The sequence below is a fragment of the Xiphophorus couchianus genome, chromosome 17 (assembly GCF_001444195.1).
Source record: "Xiphophorus couchianus chromosome 17, X_couchianus-1.0, whole genome shotgun sequence".
NCBI classification, from domain to species: domain Eukaryota; kingdom Metazoa; phylum Chordata; class Actinopteri; order Cyprinodontiformes; family Poeciliidae; genus Xiphophorus; species Xiphophorus couchianus.
Window position 1 is genome coordinate 237,396 of NC_040244.1, and position 19,471 is coordinate 256,866.

The 19,471-nt window shown below is 48.2% G+C and overlaps 1 protein-coding gene across 9 annotated transcripts in view; it reads left to right on the forward strand.

Moving 5' to 3' along the window:
• Positions 1–19,471, forward strand: part of LOC114160779 (filamin-C-like) — a 41,431-nt gene that overhangs the window by 20,424 nt on the left and 1,536 nt on the right. For 2 of the 9 annotated variants that reach the window (XM_028043550.1, XM_028043556.1), the window contains 26 exons: positions 349–522; positions 1,202–1,364; positions 1,449–1,609; positions 1,679–1,846; positions 2,534–2,657; positions 2,733–2,889; positions 3,083–3,199; positions 4,518–4,707; positions 4,780–4,803; positions 6,027–6,274; positions 6,678–6,770; positions 7,080–7,179; positions 7,276–7,416; positions 7,785–7,913; positions 8,014–8,187; positions 8,310–8,471; positions 8,673–8,876; positions 8,948–9,100; positions 9,640–9,762; positions 9,881–10,138; positions 10,834–11,103; positions 15,174–15,311; positions 15,495–15,610; positions 15,685–15,817; positions 16,687–16,866; positions 16,934–17,152. In XM_028043550.1, the coding sequence (XP_027899351.1) occupies positions 349–522; positions 1,202–1,364; positions 1,449–1,609; positions 1,679–1,846; positions 2,534–2,657; positions 2,733–2,889; positions 3,083–3,199; positions 4,518–4,707; positions 4,780–4,803; positions 6,027–6,274; positions 6,678–6,770; positions 7,080–7,179; positions 7,276–7,416; positions 7,785–7,913; positions 8,014–8,187; positions 8,310–8,471; positions 8,673–8,876; positions 8,948–9,100; positions 9,640–9,762; positions 9,881–10,138; positions 10,834–11,103; positions 15,174–15,311; positions 15,495–15,610; positions 15,685–15,817; positions 16,687–16,866; positions 16,934–17,152 (4,119 nt within the window). The remainder of the gene's footprint in view (positions 1–348; positions 523–1,201; positions 1,365–1,448; positions 1,610–1,678; positions 1,847–2,533; positions 2,658–2,732; positions 2,890–3,082; positions 3,200–4,517; positions 4,708–4,779; positions 4,804–6,026; positions 6,275–6,677; positions 6,771–7,079; positions 7,180–7,275; positions 7,417–7,784; positions 7,914–8,013; positions 8,188–8,309; positions 8,472–8,672; positions 8,877–8,947; positions 9,101–9,639; positions 9,763–9,880; positions 10,139–10,833; positions 11,104–15,173; positions 15,312–15,494; positions 15,611–15,684; positions 15,818–16,686; positions 16,867–16,933; positions 17,153–19,471) is intronic. The other 7 variants (XM_028043553.1, XM_028043557.1, XM_028043551.1 and 4 more) reach the window with 6 other exon arrangements.

Below are 19,471 nucleotides of genomic sequence, written 5' to 3' on the forward strand. Positions count from 1 at the left end.
GGTCTTTACTTTCACTGTTTATTATTTACACTGATTTAGTCTTGATTTGATTAAATGTTTGCAAAAATAATCCTGAAAAAACAGAAAGATGGAGAAAAACTCAGTTTAACCAGACAATGAAATATTTACTATGAAAGAATGATTCAGGCAGGTTGGTGGTCTGGTGTCTGGTGGTTCTGTTGGTTCTGGTGTCTGGTGGTTCTGGACCTTGTTCTGGGATCTCGTTGCCGTTTTCCAGAATCTTGCTGTTGCTTTGGTCTGTTGACTGTTTTGGGTCGCTCCTCCTCCAGATGTTCTGGACCTCCTCACTCTCCTCGTCCTCCAGCCTGACTGTGTTTTTCCCTGCAGGCGTCCTGAGGGAGGTCACCACCCACTTCATGGTCGACACCCAGTCGCTCTACAAGGCCGGAGGAAGCCACGTTAAGGTCCAGGTGTCCAACCCGTCCGGCGCCAACACGGACGCCTACGTCTCTGATCAGGCGGACGGGACCTGCAGAGTGGAGTACACACCTTACGAAGACGGTGAGCGTTTCAGCTGCGGTTGGTCTACCAGAGAAGATCTGCTGCTGTTTCCTCTCCACCTTGCAACTGAAGAGCTCAGAAAGCCTGAGTTGATTCTGTGCTGCCAGAGCAGCAGGGAAGGACATGGTTCTGGTTCTGGTTCTTGAGCTCTCCTGCTGATCTTCAGGGTAAATGAAGCCCCAGAGGGAGAGCAGGGAGCTGCTGGTATTAATAGCTGCAGACGCTCTGCGTGCTTTCCACTCAAAGTAACATGCTGGGGCCCAGTGCATCATGGGATGCAAATAGTTGGTGTTTATTTCCAGCCAGCCAGGCAGAAACACACAGTGAACTGAAAGGTTGCTGGTTCCAAACCCTGATGCGTCCTGGAAAGGCTTTTAAAGAGCTTTTTCTATCTTCATTAGAAACCTCAGAGTAATCAGACTGCTGCTGAACATTTACCATGATGTCCCAAGATGCACTGGCCCCACCACACTTTTTTAAATCTGAAGGGCCTTCATCGTTGCTCAATCGTTCCTCCGTTGTTCCTTTGTCTTTCCTCCATCATTCTTTCGTCGTTCCTCCATCGTTCCGTCATTTCTTCATCATTACTTCATTGTTCCTCAGTACTGTGGATTCATGACGCTTCACTGACCGTTTGGTTTCTGCTGCTCAGCTGCAACTAATGTCTCTGTGTTTCCAGGTTTGCACCTTATTGAGGTTCTCCTGGACGATGTCTCCGTCCCAAAGAGTCCCTTCAGGGTGTCAGTCACCGAGGGCTGCGACCCCAGTCGGGTCCGAGCCTTCGGTCCTGGGCTGGAGGAAGGTCTAGTGAACAAATCAAACAGCTTCACTGTTGAAACCAGGTAACCATGTTCTGCTGTCTAGAACCTCCCAGAACCCACAGGAACGGGACCGTTTGGCCTGAATTCCCTGTATCCCATTTTAAGGGGCGCCGGCACTGGAGGACTGGGTCTGGCCATTGAAGGTCCCTCAGAGGCAAAGATGTCCTGTCAAGACAACAAGGACGGCAGCTGCAGTGTTGACTACATCCCGTTCACTGCCGGAGAATACGACGTCAACATCTCCTTTGGAGGCCTCTCTATCCCAGGTCAGAGGTCAGCCCAGCTGGGTGGCTTCCTCCCAGGGAATGTCTAAACGTCCTTCTGATTCTCTCCAGGAAGCCCGTTTCGTGTCCCGGTCCGGCAGGTGGTCGATCCCAGTAAGGTGAGGTGTTCTGGTCCTGGATTGGGAGGAGGAGTCCGCGCTCATGTTCCTCAGACCTTCACGGTGGACAGCAGCAAGGCGGGAATGGCTCCTCTGGAAGTCCAGATCTACGGACCTGCAGGTGAGACGGTCAGCCAAGGACACGTCTTTACAATCAGGCGGGTTTTCATTCCCCCACGTCTCACTGAACAAATAAAACCTAAATGAGCGAGCCAACTATTTAGATTTATATTTAGTTTTGAGATAACTACATATTTAGTTTACAAAATAAATAGTTAGCTCTGAGCTAGCTAAATATTTAGTTTATAAACTACATATTTAGCTAGCTTAGAACAAAAGTTTTAGCTAATATGCTAATTCACTTGCCAATAGGTGGAAGCAGACTATAAAAATAAAAGCTGGGTCTTGAGAAAATCTATGTAAATCCTGAGAACTGATGCATCTCTGCTACTGCCCAGCTTTTATTTAGGTACTTAGCTTTTCACTAAATATTTAGCTTGCTAGCAAAACATAGCATGGTGAAAATATGACTAACAAAAGTGAATCCTCATTTTTTGTCAGACTAGATAAGAATTATTACTGTTAATTTCCGACTGCGTAGCTGTGCTAATGAATGGTAAATTCAATAGCTGTAACTTTATTGAGCACAGCAGGAGGAACCAGTTTGACACGTTAGCGTCATGAGGGTCCTCTGGTCACTGAAACAGGTTTTCCTTCCCTGATTCGCTCCATCTTGGTGCTGTTGGTTCTGATGAGGCCCAGTAAGTTCCTACCTGGAGCTGATTGGTGGAACTCGTTCTGTCCCCAGGTGTGGCCGAGCCGCTCAGTGTCACAGACAACGGGGACGGTACCCACGCGGTTAACTATACCCCGGCCAGCGACGGGCCGTACACGGTGTGCGTGAAATACGCCGACCAGGAGGTCCCTCGGAGGTTTGTCCCGAGCAGAATGCTGAGCAGGTTAGACTTCCAGAACCAGCTGTGACCCGTCAACCCGTCTCAACTCAGTCCCTTTAAGATCAAGACCCTCCCGGCTCATGACGCCAGCAAAGTCCGGGCCAGCGGTCCGGGCCTGAACGCCTCCGGGGTCCCGGCCAGTCTGCCCGTGGAGTTCACCATCGACGCCAGGGACGCTGGAGAAGGACTGCTCACCGTCCAGATCCTGGTGAGTCTAGCAGGCTGCCAAGTTTTTTCAGAACCGTCTCTGCCATTGATCTGCAGTGTGGGAAACCAGTAGGACTCTGGTTTCAGCGAAACATAACCGTCTGGTGAGGCAGGTGATGGAAGTGTAGCCTCACCATGCTCTGTTATCTGTCTCCTAATCCCGACCCGACCCGGCCCGGCTGCTGGTGCTGCAGGACCCAGACGGGTGCAGGCGAGAGGTCTCGCTGTTTGTGGAGGACTGGGGCAGGAGGGTGTGGCAGTCCCACATAGTAAAGAAAACCATCCCCTTCAGTATTCTGAGGAGAGGCTGCGTAAGGCCGTGACCTCTTCACCCCATCTCACCTTCATCCTCACCCTTCCCTCCTCCTCCTCCTCCCTCGCTACCTCCACTTCATCGCCGTTCACTGCTTCGCCACAGAGCCGCTTGCTTTAGGTGCTCCGGTTGTTTCCTACAACACATCAGGATCTTCCAGGTTTAACTGGATCATGACAGGTTCAGTATTAGACAGCTAGTTTTAATATCAGACATTTCAGCAACAAGGTAGTTCAAAGTGCCACAGCAGAAAAACTTACTACAGGAACCAGTTATGAAACTAGCAGCAAACATTACACATTTAATTCTCTGACTCTCCCAGGTGTGTTTGGGCCGATCCAGTTAGAGGTTCCACCAGATTTAGAACTGGTTCTGATGTGTGTCATGCTTCACCTACCCCCCCACCCCCCACCCCTCTGTGGTCTACATGTGGACTGACTCCATCCAGTTTGTGGGTTGAGCTAACAGCCAGACTAACCTCTGGTTCTCCGTAGACCCAACAGCACTGACCTCAGACCATCAGCAGCCAATCAGGCTTCAGTAACCACTGGACCTCAGTGTAGAGTGTGTTCACATCAGCCATGTGTGTGTAAGCTTTAATCCAACTCCTAGAGAGTCTGATTCGGTTGGTGAGGTGTGAATGCTAGTTGACCTTTGACCTCTGGTCCTCCAAACCTCGGTCTGGGTTCGTTTGAAGTGAACTCTGGTTTGGTTTGAATGCATATGTGAACACCAAGCGGACCGGAGACCGCTTCAAAAGGAGGAAGTGGACTACAGCGCAGGGCATTCTGGGTAAATACAACCAAAGCTAGCATGCTAGCCTAGCGCTAGCAGCAGAAATGGCTCCTGGTCTTCAGCCAGAGACTAAAGAGAAATCCTCCAACACTAAAATCTGACGCCTCCATCTTGTTTCCATCTGGTGAAGAAGGAAGTTGCTCTCAGTGTCTTCAGAGGTTTTAATGTCGTTTCCTTCAGTGGTTCTTGGTGCAGCGCCCCCACAGGCCAGGAGGGGAACAGGTTGGTTTGACTCAGAGCAGAGAGAAAGAGAACCACAGCAGCTGCTTGAGTAAAGCAAGGCAGACATTCATGCTTCACTCCAACCACAACTCCTATAAGGTATTCACACCCTTAGGATGAAGGAGTGAATACTTTTGGAGGCTCTGTGTGTAAATGTCCTTGTCTGAAAATGAGATGTTCCTGAAGCTTCGTTCTACCAAAGTCCAGCAGCCAATCAGAGTGCTGTTCCCAGTGGCTGATGGTCCGAGACCAGTGATGAAACCGTTCTGTCCACTAACTTCCTGTCCGTGTCGAACCAGGACCCGGAGGGAAAACCCAAGAAGGCCAACATCCGGGACAACCGGGACGGGACTTACACGGTGTCCTATGTACCGGACATAACGGGACGCTACACCATCACCATCAAGTACGGAGGGGACGAGATCCCGTACTCGCCCTACAGGATCCACGCCGTGCCCACCGGGGACGCCAGCAAGTGTTTGGTCACAGGTCAGGCTCCGCCCACCGCTGCTCACATCACCAATCAAATTCAGCCTTGCTGACTGTGTTGTTTCCTTTCAGTTTCCATTGGAGGACACGGACTGGGTGAGTTCCTACAAACTGCTGATGTTTCACTGAGAGTCCTGCAGGAGAACCTGCAGGAATTAAATTCCTGCTGCAGCTTTTTAAATGTTTGCATTCTTTATTTTTCTGCCTCATCAAAACCAAATGAACAACAAAGACTCAAAGGAACTGACAATAAATGTTCTCTGAGTTCCTCCAATTTTCCTGCTGCTTAGTGTGAAAAGAATCATATTTATGTTTTAGATCCACTTTATGGATGGGAACCATGGCAACAGCAGTCTTTTCTCTGTTTTCTTCCCACATCTGTGTCTCTTTGTCTTTGTCGAACTGTGTTAGCTACAGCTGCACCACCTGCTGGTGGAGCGGAGGTATTACAGGTATCACCATGTAGAGATGTAGATTTTCTCAAATCCAGAAGGAAAAAACATCAAAATCGTCTTTTTAAAACATCTAGTTGGTGGCAGAGGCCTTGAACGTACCTTTGAGAGAAAACTTTCAGCTGCTCGGTCAACCAAGCTGCGTCTCCAGAAGGTCCACCTGATAAAACCCAGATTCTGTCAGCTGTTACCGGGCAGAATTAGAATCTGACTTGGTTCACAGAGACCCAGGTCAGATGACTGGTCTCAAAGCAGATTCACTGACAAACAAGTTAATGTGGAGCAAATGTCTTGTTTTTGCGCCTTCAAAGTTCAAACCAACCTGTTGAGATCTTGGAACCAGAGAAGATCAGTTGGTCATCCACCCAGCCTGGATTCTTCAGGTCCTCTGAACGTCTCTCTGGATTCAGACACAGATCCAGACTGTCTCTGGGAAGGACCTGGTGAAGGCAGCTTTCCCACCTCTGGCTCACATGCAGAGTTTGATTGTAGGTCTAGTTTTTCCTTCAGCTGTGGTCTTGGCGGGACATGACGTCAAATCCTCAATTTTTCTTACAGTATTAAAACCAAACCAACAAGCCACCTCCGTCCAATTGGTAACCAGGTGTGACAAGCAGGTTATGAGTCAATGATCCTCTTTCAGACAAAGAACCCGAGTGTTTAGGATGAGAAATAAAAAGCATGTTTAGGATGCAGAGTTGCTCATCTTGGAAAGTTCCTTTCTTGATGAACACAAGTTCCAGAAAAGAAATTAAAATGCTAAAGAAATGAATTAGACTCATGCATGATTGAAAACCAGAACCCAGTTCCCACAGGTCCCAGTTGGTTAGCTGGTATCAGGCAACGACACCCTGCTCTCCTCATCAGGTTCAGGTCTTGGTCCAACTATCCAGATCGGAGAGGAAACGGTCATCACCGTAGACGCAAAGAATGCTGGGAAAGGTAAAGTCACTTGCAAGGTGTCGACGCCAGACGGAGCGGAGCTGGATGTGGACGTGGTGGAGAACGCCGACGGGACATTTGATATTTATTACACGGCTCCAGAACCCGGCCAGTACATCATCACTATCCGGTTCGGAGGGGAGCAGATTCCCAACAGCCCCTTCCACGTGGAGGTGAGTAGAAACTGCGGACTGGCTGGGGTTTGGTTTGGTTTGGGTTGGGTTGAGTCCTAGTTTCTGTTGGGTTGGATTTATTCCTGGTTTAGGTTGAGTTTTGGTTTGGTTAGGTTTAGTCTTGTTGGGGTTGTTTTCTGGTTAGTCCTGGTTTGGGTTAGTCTGGGAACCCAAGTTTCAGTGGAAACTTCAGACATTTTTTCCTGGAAGTTTAATTAATGATACATTGATGAAAATAAACTAGTTCCTGTTTAATATGATCTGTTTTCTCCGTCTCCAGTGGATAATCTGAGTAATCAGCCCTCGACTGACTGAACCTGCTGAGTTCAGCCTGAGTTATTTAGGTGTTTGCCTTCAGCTAACTGTTGTGTTTGCTCTAACTGTTGCATCTTGTTCTCGTCAGGCGAGTGAAACCGTGCCAATAATCGAGGAACCATGTGACAAGGTTCAGTCTCAGCAGCCCTACTCGCCCTACGCAGGCTTCTCCCCTCACTGGGTATCAGCGCTGCCGTTAATCTGCTGCTGCAGACCGACTCTGTCACTGACACCTCATGGTCAATAACAACCCAGATTCCCTGATCCATCCTCTGCCAGCTGCTGCATGAAAACCTACTGGGCTGAAATAACCAAAGCTTTGCTTTAAGTTCATTTCATCTCTTCACGGTTTGGTCCTGCTGGGTCTGAACCAGCTGTGATGGACCGCTGGCTCTTCCAGCCACTCATTTTCCTCCCATTTGTTTCTGGACCCGTTCCCAAAGCTCCCTGTATGCTACCAGTGACACACCTCCCCTCTGCTCCGGTTTAGGCAACAGACGATCCGATCAGCGCTGCGGCTGGGATGGAGCCGGTGCTGCGTCCCTTCAGCCTGGTTATTCCCTTCACCGTGCAGACAGGAGAGATCTCGGGTACGACACACACCGCATCCATTCCTCACACTTCATGACTTCATGAAACGTCTCCGTCGCTGTAATGAGTTAAAACCCGGTTGGTGTTTCCCGCAGGCGAGGTCCGAATGCCGTCGGGTCGAACAGCTCGGCCAAACATCGCTGACAACAAGGACGGGACGGTGATGGTGAAATACTCGCCGACTGAGCGCGGCCTGCATGAGATGGACATCAGATACGACGGAAGCCACATCCCAGGTAACTGCTGCCAGACGTTCCGGTCTACTTGGACCTGTTTGAGTTCACTGTTCTGACTCCCAGAACCGGGATGTTCCCTGCTCCGGTTGCACTCACTGAACCATGTTTCATTGTTACCTGCAACCATTGATCCTCTCTGAGATCAGCTAAACGGGTCAGAAGGAAAACCAGTTCATACCACAAACACTCCAGGTTCTGGTTCTCCTCTCAGTGGGACGGGCCGTTTGGGTTCATGCCTCCTGGTACAACAGCACTTAAACACAAGACTTATGCTGTAGGAGGAAGGAGCTAAGTTCAACTCTGTGGAACCAGAACCTCCAGCAGAACCAGAACCTTCTGTAAAACTGCTTCCCTCCTGTGTGTTTCAGGAAGTCCACTGCAGTTCTACGTTGACGCCATCAACAGCGGTCATGTGACGGCGTTCGGCGCCGGCCTGAGCCACGGTGCGGTGAACCGGCCTGCCACCTTCACCATCGTCACCAAAGACGCCGGAGAAGGTATCGGCAGCAGGAAGCAGGTTTTCTATGTTTCAGTCAACAGGAAGCTGAACGTGAAGCAGGTGAACGTCGTCATGGTGCGTCCTCTGCCTCTCTGCAGGAGGTTTGTCCCTGGCTGTTGAAGGTCCGTCAAAAGCAGAGATCAGCTGCACAGACAACAAAGACGGGACGTGCACGGTGTCCTACCTGCCCACCGCGCCCGGAGACTACAGCATCATCGTCAAGTTTGATGACAAACACATCCCGGGAAGCCCGTTTATGGCAAAGATCACCGGTACGGAAACTCCACAGGGAAACAAATCAAATCAGTCTGAGTCTGGACCGTGCTAAGAGAATAAACCGACTTCTTGCCAACCGGGCCGGTTCACTGTTCACTCCTTCATGTTTCCTCTTCAGGAGACGACGCCATGAGGACGTCGCAGCTCAACGTTGGCACCGCATCAGACGTTTCCTTAAAGATCACAGAGACGGACCTGAGCAGCCTGATGGCAACCATCAGAGCGCCGTCTGGCCACGAAGAGCCGTGTCTCCTGAAGAGGCTCCCCAACAGACACATCGGTACCTGTCCAGGTCTCACCTGGGTTCAGAGCCCGACCTAAGAAGCTTTGCTGGCATTTTCAACAATTGGTTTCCTCACTGTTGAGCAAAGAAAGTTCCTGAAACGTCTTGATAGATTTGATTTGGGACAAAATGGGACAGAAACCTTGTGCATTTCTCAACATGTCACAGGAATTGATGTCTGATCTGTCGTTCATGCAGGAATCTCCTTCACCCCGAAGGAAGTGGGTGAACATGTGGTGAGCGTGAAGAAAAGTGGGAAGCATGTGACTAACAGCCCGTTTAAGATCATGGTGGGTCAGTCAGAGATCGGCGACGCCAGCAGGGTGAAGGTTTACGGCCAGGGCCTGGTGGAGGGACACACCTTCGAGGTTGCAGAGTTCATCGTGGACACCAGGAATGCCGGTGAGGATGCATACTGCCTGCTCAGTGTCTGGGTCAAGGTTTCGGTTCTGACAGTCTGTTTTGTTTGGAAGGTTATGGCGGTCTGGGCCTGTCCATCGAGGGTCCGAGCAAAGTGGATATTAACTGTGAGGATGTGGACGACGGGACGTGTAAGGTGACCTACTGCCCTACGGAACCTGGGAACTACATCATCAACATCAAGTTTGCTGACCAGCATGTTCCAGGTAAAGCCAGAAGCTGCTGCTCTGCCTCCTGACATGCATGCTGGGAAACAGGAAGAGGCGGAGCAAACACCAGGAACGGTTTGTGGAGCACTAGGTGCTGTTACAACCTTTAAACACATCGGATCAGACAAAAAGCCTGGTGAAAATTAGAGAAGCGAACATGTAGAGCACCACTGCCTCCTACAGGCAGAATCTGAAAACACAGATTATACTTAACTTACTCATCCTGTTTCTGTGATGCTCATTAATACATTTTTATTAAACATTTTGTTTTTCGTTCCTCACCAATTGTGGATGATAACCTGACTTAAAGTCAGACTGAGACAGAAATACTACCACCTGCAGGTGGGAGTTACTATCACTTAAACCCATAGTTATTAATCATTTTTGCAGAAAATTTGCAACATACTGATGTGGCACAACAATACTCACAAATATGCATTAACCCAAAAACCAACGAGGATCTGTTGGTTTCTAAACTGATTAAATCTGCAGATTCTGACTCGGTTTAGTTTAACATTGTTGGTGTTTCCAAACAGGAAGTCCGTTCACTGTTAAAATATTTGGCGGAGGCCGAGTGAAGGAAAGCATCACCAGGAGGCGGCAGGCCCCCTCCATCGCCACCGTGGGCAGCACCTGTGACCTCAACCTGAAAATACCAGGTAGAGTTTGTCTTCATCTTCTGCTCCACTCCTTTTCCTCTGCCCTTCCTGCCTCCTGCTTCCTCACCTTCATCTCCTTCTTGTTCCTGTCCTCCTCCTTCCTGCCTGCCGGCTGCAGGAAACTGGTTTCAGATGGTTTCCGCTCAGGAGCGTCTGACCCGGACCTTCACTCGCAGCAGCCACACCTACACCCGCACCGAGCGCACTGAGATCAGCAAGACCCGAGCCGGAGAGACCAAGCGGGAGGTCCGGGTGGAGGAGAGCACGCAGGTCGGAGGAGATCCCTTCAGGGACGTGTTTGGAGATTTTCTGGGCCGAGACGGTCTGAGCGGGTTCAGCGGGATGCCGGCCGGAAGCCGCCTGCCGCTGAAGGACGGTGTGTGTCCCTGAAGCTCTTCCTGCTGCTGCTTGGCTTCTGTCTTTAACCACAAACTGCTCTCAGGTTTCCCTCCAACCGCACATGAAGTCCCATCGGTGCTGCAATACACAATGTGAACAGATGGGGGCAGTGTTTTGTTCCTGTTTGACAGTAGAAACATATCGTCACCTTCCTAAAACAAAGACCTGTCGATTTCTTGCCAAAAGAGATTTTATTGTTTTATTTGTGTCTAATTAATCCTTTAACAAAAAAGAAGTGGTGACTCTTTTTTGTTTTTGCATAAATCATTTTTGGTAAAAAAAAAACAACAACAAAAAAACAACATTATTTTAGGAAGGTGACGATATGAAACTTTGTGTAAAGTTAATATTTTTGTCCCATTAATAAAATATAAATATGTAATTCAGCCTCAAACTGGTGGAGTAAATATTAGTTGTTTTATTTTTACTTATTAACAGCTGGACTAACTGGGTTCACTATATTTATATACATATTATTTCTGCATGAGAAAAATAAAGCAGTGGTGCAAAAACATAATTAATAAGTAAAATAAGAATCAAAGAGGACCGCCAGTCTAAACGCAGCTGAAGAAGAAATGAGTTATTTAGGTTTCGCTTCGCTCCGCCCAGCTGATGACCTGTGATGTCTTTGTCCTCCCGTCTGTCCCGTCTGTCCCCCGTCTCTTCCCTCAGGTGAGGCAGCGAACCAGGAGATGACGGCTCAGGTGACGAGTCCCGGCGGGAAGACGGAGGACGCAGAGATCATCAAGGGAGAGGACAGCACCTACAGCGTCCGCTTCGTCCCTCAGGAGATGGGCCCTCACGTTGTCAGTGTGAAGTACCGGGGCCAGCACGTCCCTGGGAGCCCCTTCCAGTTCACCGTGGGGCCCCTGGGGGAGGGAGGGGCCCACAAGGTCCAAGCTGGAGGAACCGGACTGGACCGCGGCGTGGCAGGACTACCCGGTAGGCTTTATCTTTTGTTGATGTAAAATGTGGTTTTTATTCATTTACATCATAAAAAACAAAACATTTGTATCATGGACGGTTCTGCTTCTCTGCATATTTACTGAAAGCAAAACATTTCTGGGTCTCGTTTCTCTAACTTCTGTTTTTATGCAGGAAAAAAACTGATAAAAATATATAATACAGAATGTACTTTTAAGAACTTGCAGCATAGTTTTCTGGTTTCTTTATATCCTACAGGATGTTTAGCACTCGTAGGTTCCCCTAAATTAATTTCAGTTCTGAAGTGCTTTAGCGTTAGCTTAAGCTAAATTTCATATTGGTAGTTATAAAACACTTTAACATTAGCAGAACTATTGTTTCCCCCAGTAAACCTGCTCAGCCCGGCGGTCGGTCCGCCGTGTTTTTGTATTAAAAGATGTTAAGTAGACAGGAAATGTAAAGATATTACCGGGTAATTATATGTTACCAGAAAACATGGCCAGTGAAACGATATTTAAACCCACAACTAATCTTAAGAACAACAAATCAAAAAATACAATTAAAATGAATATCAATTATTTGCACTTCTGATTAATCCAAATTAAGTCATCGGCTCCATCAGGCCCCCGGGGCTTCAGGGGCTTCAGGGGCTTCAGGGGCAGCATGTTGAGATGTAAAAACCCACATAATTCTTTGTTCACAAAGATAAATCATTCTCATCGCTCCCTGTCATGGAAAAAAACTATTTCCAAGCACTGTTCAGGTAAAATCACTCAATCAGGTTTATTCATGAATTGTGCACAACTCAGAGAGCTTATAGGACAATTAATAATGAAGCAGGTCTGAAAAGGAAAGCTCCGCCAGGCAGAGACACACATGAGTTTTGTACAAAGGGATCCAAAGCCTGGGAATCAGACTGGTTCCCATGCAGCTGGGAAAAACAACGTCCAACCCTGTGCATGAAACCCAAACAGCTTTAACTTGGTGGGAACATACAGAAGTTAGAATAAACATATAGCGATACAACTAGCAGGTGTGAGCTAACTGTAATTAGGAGTTCCACCGCGTCCTCCAGAAGTCTTTCACCACGACCCAATCACCTGGCTTGATGGCATGGAGTGGTGTCTCGGCAGGACGCGGCAATGCGTCTTTCACCATCTGAAAAACTTGAGAAAGCACATTCGACAGGTTTTGACAGTAAGACAACACCGCATCATCACAGATAGAAGTGGAAGGAAGGACCTTTCTCTGAGGCCCTAAATAGGAGGCAGGCCAAACAGGATCTCAAATGGACTGAGGTTAATCCTGGCTCTCCTCCGCATCCTCATGTAAGTCAAAACAATCAGTAGTTTTCAAAGTCGTACCTAAAAACTTTCCCACTTCAGTTAATGCTGCATTAACAAAGTGTGTGCCATTATCACTGCTAACCCTGGCAGAAATACCCCAACGTGGGATAATTTCAGTCAGCAAAGCTTTAGTTACTGTGTGACTGTCTGCATGCTTCGATGGGAAAGCTTCCACCCATTTACTAAACATGTCAACAATAACAAGCAAAAATTTCTTCCCCTCAGCAGGGGACAGTTCAACGAAGTCCATCATCAAATAGTCAAAAGGTTTGTCAGGCGGAGGTTGTGCAGCCTGAGATGCGCTCGCACCTCTCCCTGTGTTGTGTGTTGCACAAATCATGCTTGCCTGACAGTGTCTCTGTGCAAAAGAACTGAATCCCTTTGTAAACCAGTGTGCTGTAAGTGCAGCAATCATTTCAGACTTTGAAACATGGTCAAAACCATGAGTCAGTTTTGCGAAGTGTGGAAAAAAATGTTTTGGAAGGCATGGTTTGCCATTCGGACCCATCCATATTCCATTTTCATAAACAGCCCCTGAGGATTTCCAAACGCGCCTCTCTGTTCCTGAAGCTAAAGACTGTAGTGCTTCAATATCAGAGAGGGGAGAGGGAGAAGGTGGAGAAGTGTGGAAGGAGGGGCAGCTCATCATGGAAGGCCGCTGTGCAGCCTGTTTCGCTGCCATATCAGCTCTGGCGTTGCCACGGGCAACGGTATCATCAGAGTTTGTGTGTGCCTGACATTTAGTCACAGAGATGGCAGAAGGTAACATGATAGCATCCAACAAATCTGCAACTTGAGAAAAGTTCAGAATAGGTTTACCATCTGCTTTAAGGAATTTCCTATGTTTCCAAAGAACTCCAAAACTATGCACAATTTTAAATGCATAGTTTGAATCAGTAAATATCGAGGCAGACTTACCAGCTGCCAGTTTACATGCCTCTGTTAGTACCTCAAGCTCAGCAGTTTGTGCAGAAAAGTGTTTTGGTAAGGAGCCAGAAACTAGCATTTCATGCAAAGAGCAAACAGCAAAGCCCACATGGTTAGTACCAGTAACAGGATCACGTGATGCAGAGCCATCAGCAAACAGCACTAAGTCAGGGTTAGTTAGAGGTCAGGGTTAAATCAGGTCTGGGTGTGCAAACTTGTTCCAAGACCCCCTCACAATGATGAGGTTCACCATCATCAGGAGTCGGCAAAAGAGTTGCTGGATTAAGAACAGTGCAACGTTTTACAGTGACATTCAGCATATCCAGAAGAACAGATGTGTACCTTAGCCAACGCGCAGCAGAAAGATGAGAAGTTTTCTGCTCCAAAAGTATGATAGAAACAGAGTGTGGAACCAGTAAGGTGAGGTTGGCATAACCCACAATGTCACGTGATGCAAGAACAGCTTTTTCTGCAGCAGCTACTGCACGTAAACAACCAATTAGCCCTTCAGCAACAGGATCTAGCTTAGCTGAAAAATATGCAACAGGTCTCAATTTTCCTCCGTGTGAAAGCAGCAGGACGGATGTCATGCAGCCTTTTTTTTCATCCACTGTTTGAACAAACGGTTTGTTGAGATCAGGAATGCCAAGTGTAGGAGCAGTCTGTAGTGCCAGCTTTAGCTGAGTAAAAGCAGCTTCAGCCTCTGGAGTCCATTGGACAGTGTCTGAAGCCTGGAGACCGCTACTGAGAGCTCTCCAGAATTGGAGATTCTCCAGAATTGAGTAATTCAGAATGAAGTTTCTGCAGTAAGATGTAATACCCAGAAAAGACAGAAGCTGTTTCTTTGTGACAGGCCTGGGTATGTTTTGAACATCAGAAACACGATTAGGTGAAAGGGAACGACCCTTTTTTGACACATGACCTAAAAAGGTCACTTCTTCTTTGACAAACTGAAGCTTAGAAAGACTGGCTGTGACCTCCAGCATGAAGATGCTTTAGCAAGGCAACTGTCGCTTTTTCACATTGCTCTTTAGTTGGACTGCATAACAGAAGATCATCAAGATACTGAATAAGAGCAGAACCAGGTGAAAGTTGGAGCGAATCCAAACTAGCCACATCACTCCCTCAACACACTTCTGACTACAAGTTATTAATGCGGTTCACATAAAGCTGTGCAACCAGAGCTAACGCAGCGCGGTTTAAACTCGATGTGGAGTTCGTCAAAGAAAAATAATTCCCCACGGGGGGGTTGCTGTAAATATCCATGCAGGTCAGCCTGTGTCCGGTTTGAGTGAAAGGAGGGGCGCGCAATCCGTGCTGAGGTTAAAGGTCAGAGATCAAGCAGTGGCAGCGCGAGGCAACGTGCGGAGGCGCCTGCGATGTGATTGGTCCGCTCCCCTGGCTTTAAAATATACACTTATCTTTTAGAAATAAATTTGCTCCGCCAGTGAAACACTGAGAGCAACAGAGACGCTTTCAATCCAGATTAAATTCTTATTAAAACTTATTATTTTTTGTTTGGATTATTAATTTTTCTAAAAACAAAAACAAGCAACGTTGGCATGGCGAGGGGGGCTAGTAAAGCATGGTGTGCCGCCAGGCTTACAATACACTGGAGGAAATCCTGATTAGTGTTTCTGAATTAGCATTAGCACACCTAACTTTGTAGCTAGCAGTGCCCACCTCTGCCTTCAGTGCTCTGCAGCTTCCTGGAAGGTAGCATCCAAGTTCTGCACCCATACCATAAGAAAGTCCCGTTTCAGCTCTGGGAAGCTGCGGCTGTGCCGTGACGGAGAACTTGTGTTTTTTCTGCAGCTGAGTTCAGCATCTGGACCAGAGAAGCTGGAGCTGGCGGTCTGTCGATTGCTGTGGAAGGACCCAGCAAAGCTGAGATTACCTTTGAAGACCGAAAGGACGGATCGTGCGGCGTCTCCTACATGGTGCAGGAGCCCGGTAAGAATGGAGCAGACCTCAGGTCAGATTTATGAACTTCAGGCTGATTCTGCAGCATGTCACAGCCTGCTGGGCATCGCCTTGAGGAGATTAGAACATGCTGGATGGTAGGAACATCTAGAGAGAGTAGATCCCTCAGGATCACCACCAGACTCTGAGGATTCTCCTGTTTGGAACTTGCAGGTGATTATGAGGTTTCCATCAAGTTCAATGATGAACACATCCCGGATTCTCCGTTTATCGTTCCCGTGGCGAGCCTGTCTGACGACGCCCGCCACCTCACCATTACCAGCCTGCAGGTGAGAACATCTTCTAACCAGATGGAGGAGAAACATGTTGTCTGTACCGACACATTGCTCCTCTGTTTGTCCAGGAGATGGGGCTGAAGGTGGGTCAGGAGGCCTCCTTCGCCGTGCAGCTGAATGGAGCCAGAGGCCTCATAGACGCTAAGATCCACACTCCATCAGGGGCCACGGAGGAGTGCTACATCACCGAGTTGGACAGCGGTAAGAGCCAAACTGTCCAACCTGGAGAGTCATAGGAGCAGGAGGGACGATGCTGTCCGTCTTCAGCAAATTCAACATTACATGTGGTCAGTTTAGGACTGGAAGAAGGTAAAGATATCATTTCCAAATAATGATCTAATTAAAGACAGTTACCCCCTGATAGTCCTGTAGACCCGGTTTGATTGGAACCAAAACATCAACATCTGCTCCACCTCCAGCTGCTGTGGTTCTGAGTCAAACCAACCTGTTCCCCTCCTGGCCTGTGGGGGCGCTGCACCAAGAACCACTGAAGGAAACGACATTAAAACCTCTGAAGACACTGAGAGCAACTTCCTTCTTCACCAGATGGAAACAAGATGGAGGCGTCACGTTGTAGCGGTTGGAGGATTTATCTTTAGTCTTTGGCTAAAACCAGGAGCCATTTCTGCTGCTAGCACTAGGCTAGCATGTTAGCTTTTTTTCCATTTACCTAGAATGCGCTGCACCGTGGTCCACTTCCTGCGTTTGGAGCGGTTTCTGTTCCGCTTGGCGTTCAACTGAACCCAGACTGAGATTTGAAGGACCAGAGGTCAGAGGTCAATTAGTGTTCACACCTCACTAACCAAACCGGACTTTGACTAAACAGACAGACTGGAGTTGGATTGAAGCGAACTGAACTAGGCTAGTGTTGCTGCAGCCTTAAAGAGACGGTTGTTTTTCTTCTAGATTACTTTAGAAGTGACTTTTAAGCAGTACAGACTGGAGAACTTCAGGGTTTACGTCTGACCTCTTCACATTTCACGTCTTTCTGAGCTGAACATGTGTTTGTGGCCCTGAGGCGGCTCCAGAACAAGAGAACCGTTCTGTTAAGGTTCTGTTTCTGTGTTCAGCAGATCAGCACGCCATCAGGTTCATCCCCAAGGAGAACGGTGTTCACTCCATAGACGTTCGCTTCAATGGCAGCCATGTTCCCGGCAGTCCCTTCAAGATCCGAGTGGGAGAACCGGGACAGGTTGGGGATCCAGGCCTCGTGTCTGCCTTTGGTCCAGGACTGGAAGGAGGAACCACAGGTACACACCATATGATTATACTCATGTCTATAAACATCAGCAGACTTTTAAACTGGTGTTTGTCCAGGTGTAGCATCAGAGTTCATGGTGAACACCTGCAATGCTGGAGCTGGAGCCCTCTCTGTGACCATCGATGGACCATCGAAGGTGAAGATGGACTGTCAGGAGGGACCCGAGGGCTACAAGGTGTCCTACACCCCCATGGCTCCAGGGAGTTACCTGATCTCCATCAAGTATGGGGGACCCCAGCACATTGTGGGCAGCCCGTTCAAAGCCAAAGTGTCAGGTGGGTCAGCGGTCCTCTGAGGTCAGTTTGTGGTGATCTGAAGGTTTCTGGAGTTTCCCTTCGGGGAAAACCCAGTTAGAGCGTGACTCCCTGATGTTCCCTGACATTCCCTGAACAAAGCTGTCTTTGTGCTCCTGTTCTCTGGAAGCCTGATGTTTCCCTGCTAAAGATAGCGCCGTTCCTCGAAGCAGCTTCACTTCAAACTAAAAAAACAAGATCTGATTTATACATTATTGCTACAGTATTCCCACCAGGAAACGGCATCTGAAGAAGCTGAAAGAAACAACCAGTGTGTCGCCAAATGTTTAAGATTCGTCTAGACCAGAAAGATCCAGAGGCTCCAGCTGGACATCAACTATCCAACTGAAAACATTAAATGTTCTGGAGCTGCTGGGCTTTACTGAGCTGAAATAATCCCGACTCCTGATCAGAAAACCAGCAGACTGGTTCCAGCACTGCACCAGAGCTTTTCTGGCTCCAGATGGTTCCAAACCTTTGGCTAAAACGTAAATTCACCTGCTGATAACCGGACCACCAAAACAAAAGCTGGTTCTTCTGAACCTCTTTATAAAGATCCTTTGAATCAATTCTTCCCTTCCCTTTATCATAAATTCTTTTTCTTGTTTCTTGAACATTTCATATTCAAACAAAGGATTAGCCGTTTTAAAGCAGACGTTCACAGTGCCATTAAAGCAGTGATACATCAGCGTTGAAAGATTCAGTCGCTCACCAAGATCCAGTTTTTATTTTGATAGTCCACTTCTGCTTATCTGCAATTGAGTTTGAAGATCAGCTAAACATTTAGCTGGGATGAATCTCAGAGACTCTGAGGTAGAGTTAGGGTTTCAGTTTGTAAATTAAATATTTAGCTAGATTAGAACCAACTAAATATTCAGTTCTGTAGAACCAGATCTAGAAGAACTCTAGATGCTTGAACGCACCAGATGTTCTTTGCTCAGAAGCTTCGTGATGTGGTGCAACAGACTTAGACTTAGACTGACTTTATTGTCATTTTCATGCACAGGGTGAATACAGAACAACATTTCATTGCATACGGCTCAGGACAATGTTTTGAGGTTCCAATGTTGTGAGGTTACTCCAGAATAAAATAAAATACAGTATAAAATATGAGTATAAATATGAATATAAAATATAGAGTGCATATAGAAGTTACTTAGCTCTGTATATGTGCAAGGTATAAAGTGGAGACCAGATTTTAAGTGCGGTCCAGTTAAGATTTCAGCAGTCTGATAGCAAGTGGGAAAAAGCTGTTTCAGAACCTGGTGGACCTGCACCGGATGCTGCAGAACCTGTTTCCAGAGGGCAGCAGGGAGAACAGTCCATGGTGGGGGTGTGAGGGGTCACTGACGATGTTTCGGCCTCGGGACACGCAGCGCTGGGATGAAATGTCCTGGATGGAGGGAAGGGGGGCCCCGATGATCCTCTCCGCTGTCCGCACCACTCTCCTCACGTTCTTCCAGCCGGAGGCGCTGCAGCCTCCACACCACACAGAGAGGCAGCTGGTCAGAATGCTCTCTATGGTGCTTCTGTAGAACGTCTTGAGGATCGGCGGGGGCAGGTGTGCTCTTCTCATCCTCCGCAGGAAATACAAGCGTTTCTGTGCCCTCTTGACCAGAGACGTGGTGTTCATAGTCCAGGTGAGGTCGTTTGTGATGTGCACCCCCAGGAATTTGGTGCTGCTGACCACCTCCACAGCCGAGCTGTTGATGAGCAGTGGAGCGTGGCTGGGCCGGTTCTTCCTGAAGTCGACGATCATCTCCTTCGTCTTGTCAACGTTCAGGATCAGGCTGTTGTCTCTGCACCAGTCCACCAGCTGCTCCACCTCCTCTCTGTAGTCCAGGTCGTTGTCGTCTCTGATGAGGCCCACCACCGTTGTGTCGTCCGCGAACTTCACGATGTGGTTGGTGGCGAACCTGGGGACGCAGTCGTGTGTCATCAGAGTGAACAGCAGAGGGCTCAGGACGCAGCCCTGAGGGGAGCCTGTGCTGAGGGTGATGACATCGGAGGTGTGTTGTCCGATCCGGACTGACTGAGGTCTGTCGGTGAGGAAGTCTAGCAGCCAGTTGCGCAGGGGGGTGCTGAAGCCCAGGTGTCCCAGTTTTCCTGCCAGATGCTGTGGGATGATTGTGTTGAACGCTGAGCTGAAGTCCAGGAACAACATCCGCACATGAGTATTCTTCTCCTCCAGGTGAGCCAGGCTCAGGTGTAGGGCGGAGGAGATGGGGTCAGATGAGCCAGGTTGTCAGATTAGTGTCAGATCAGTCGGTCCACTAGCCGACCTTTGACATCATCGGGCTC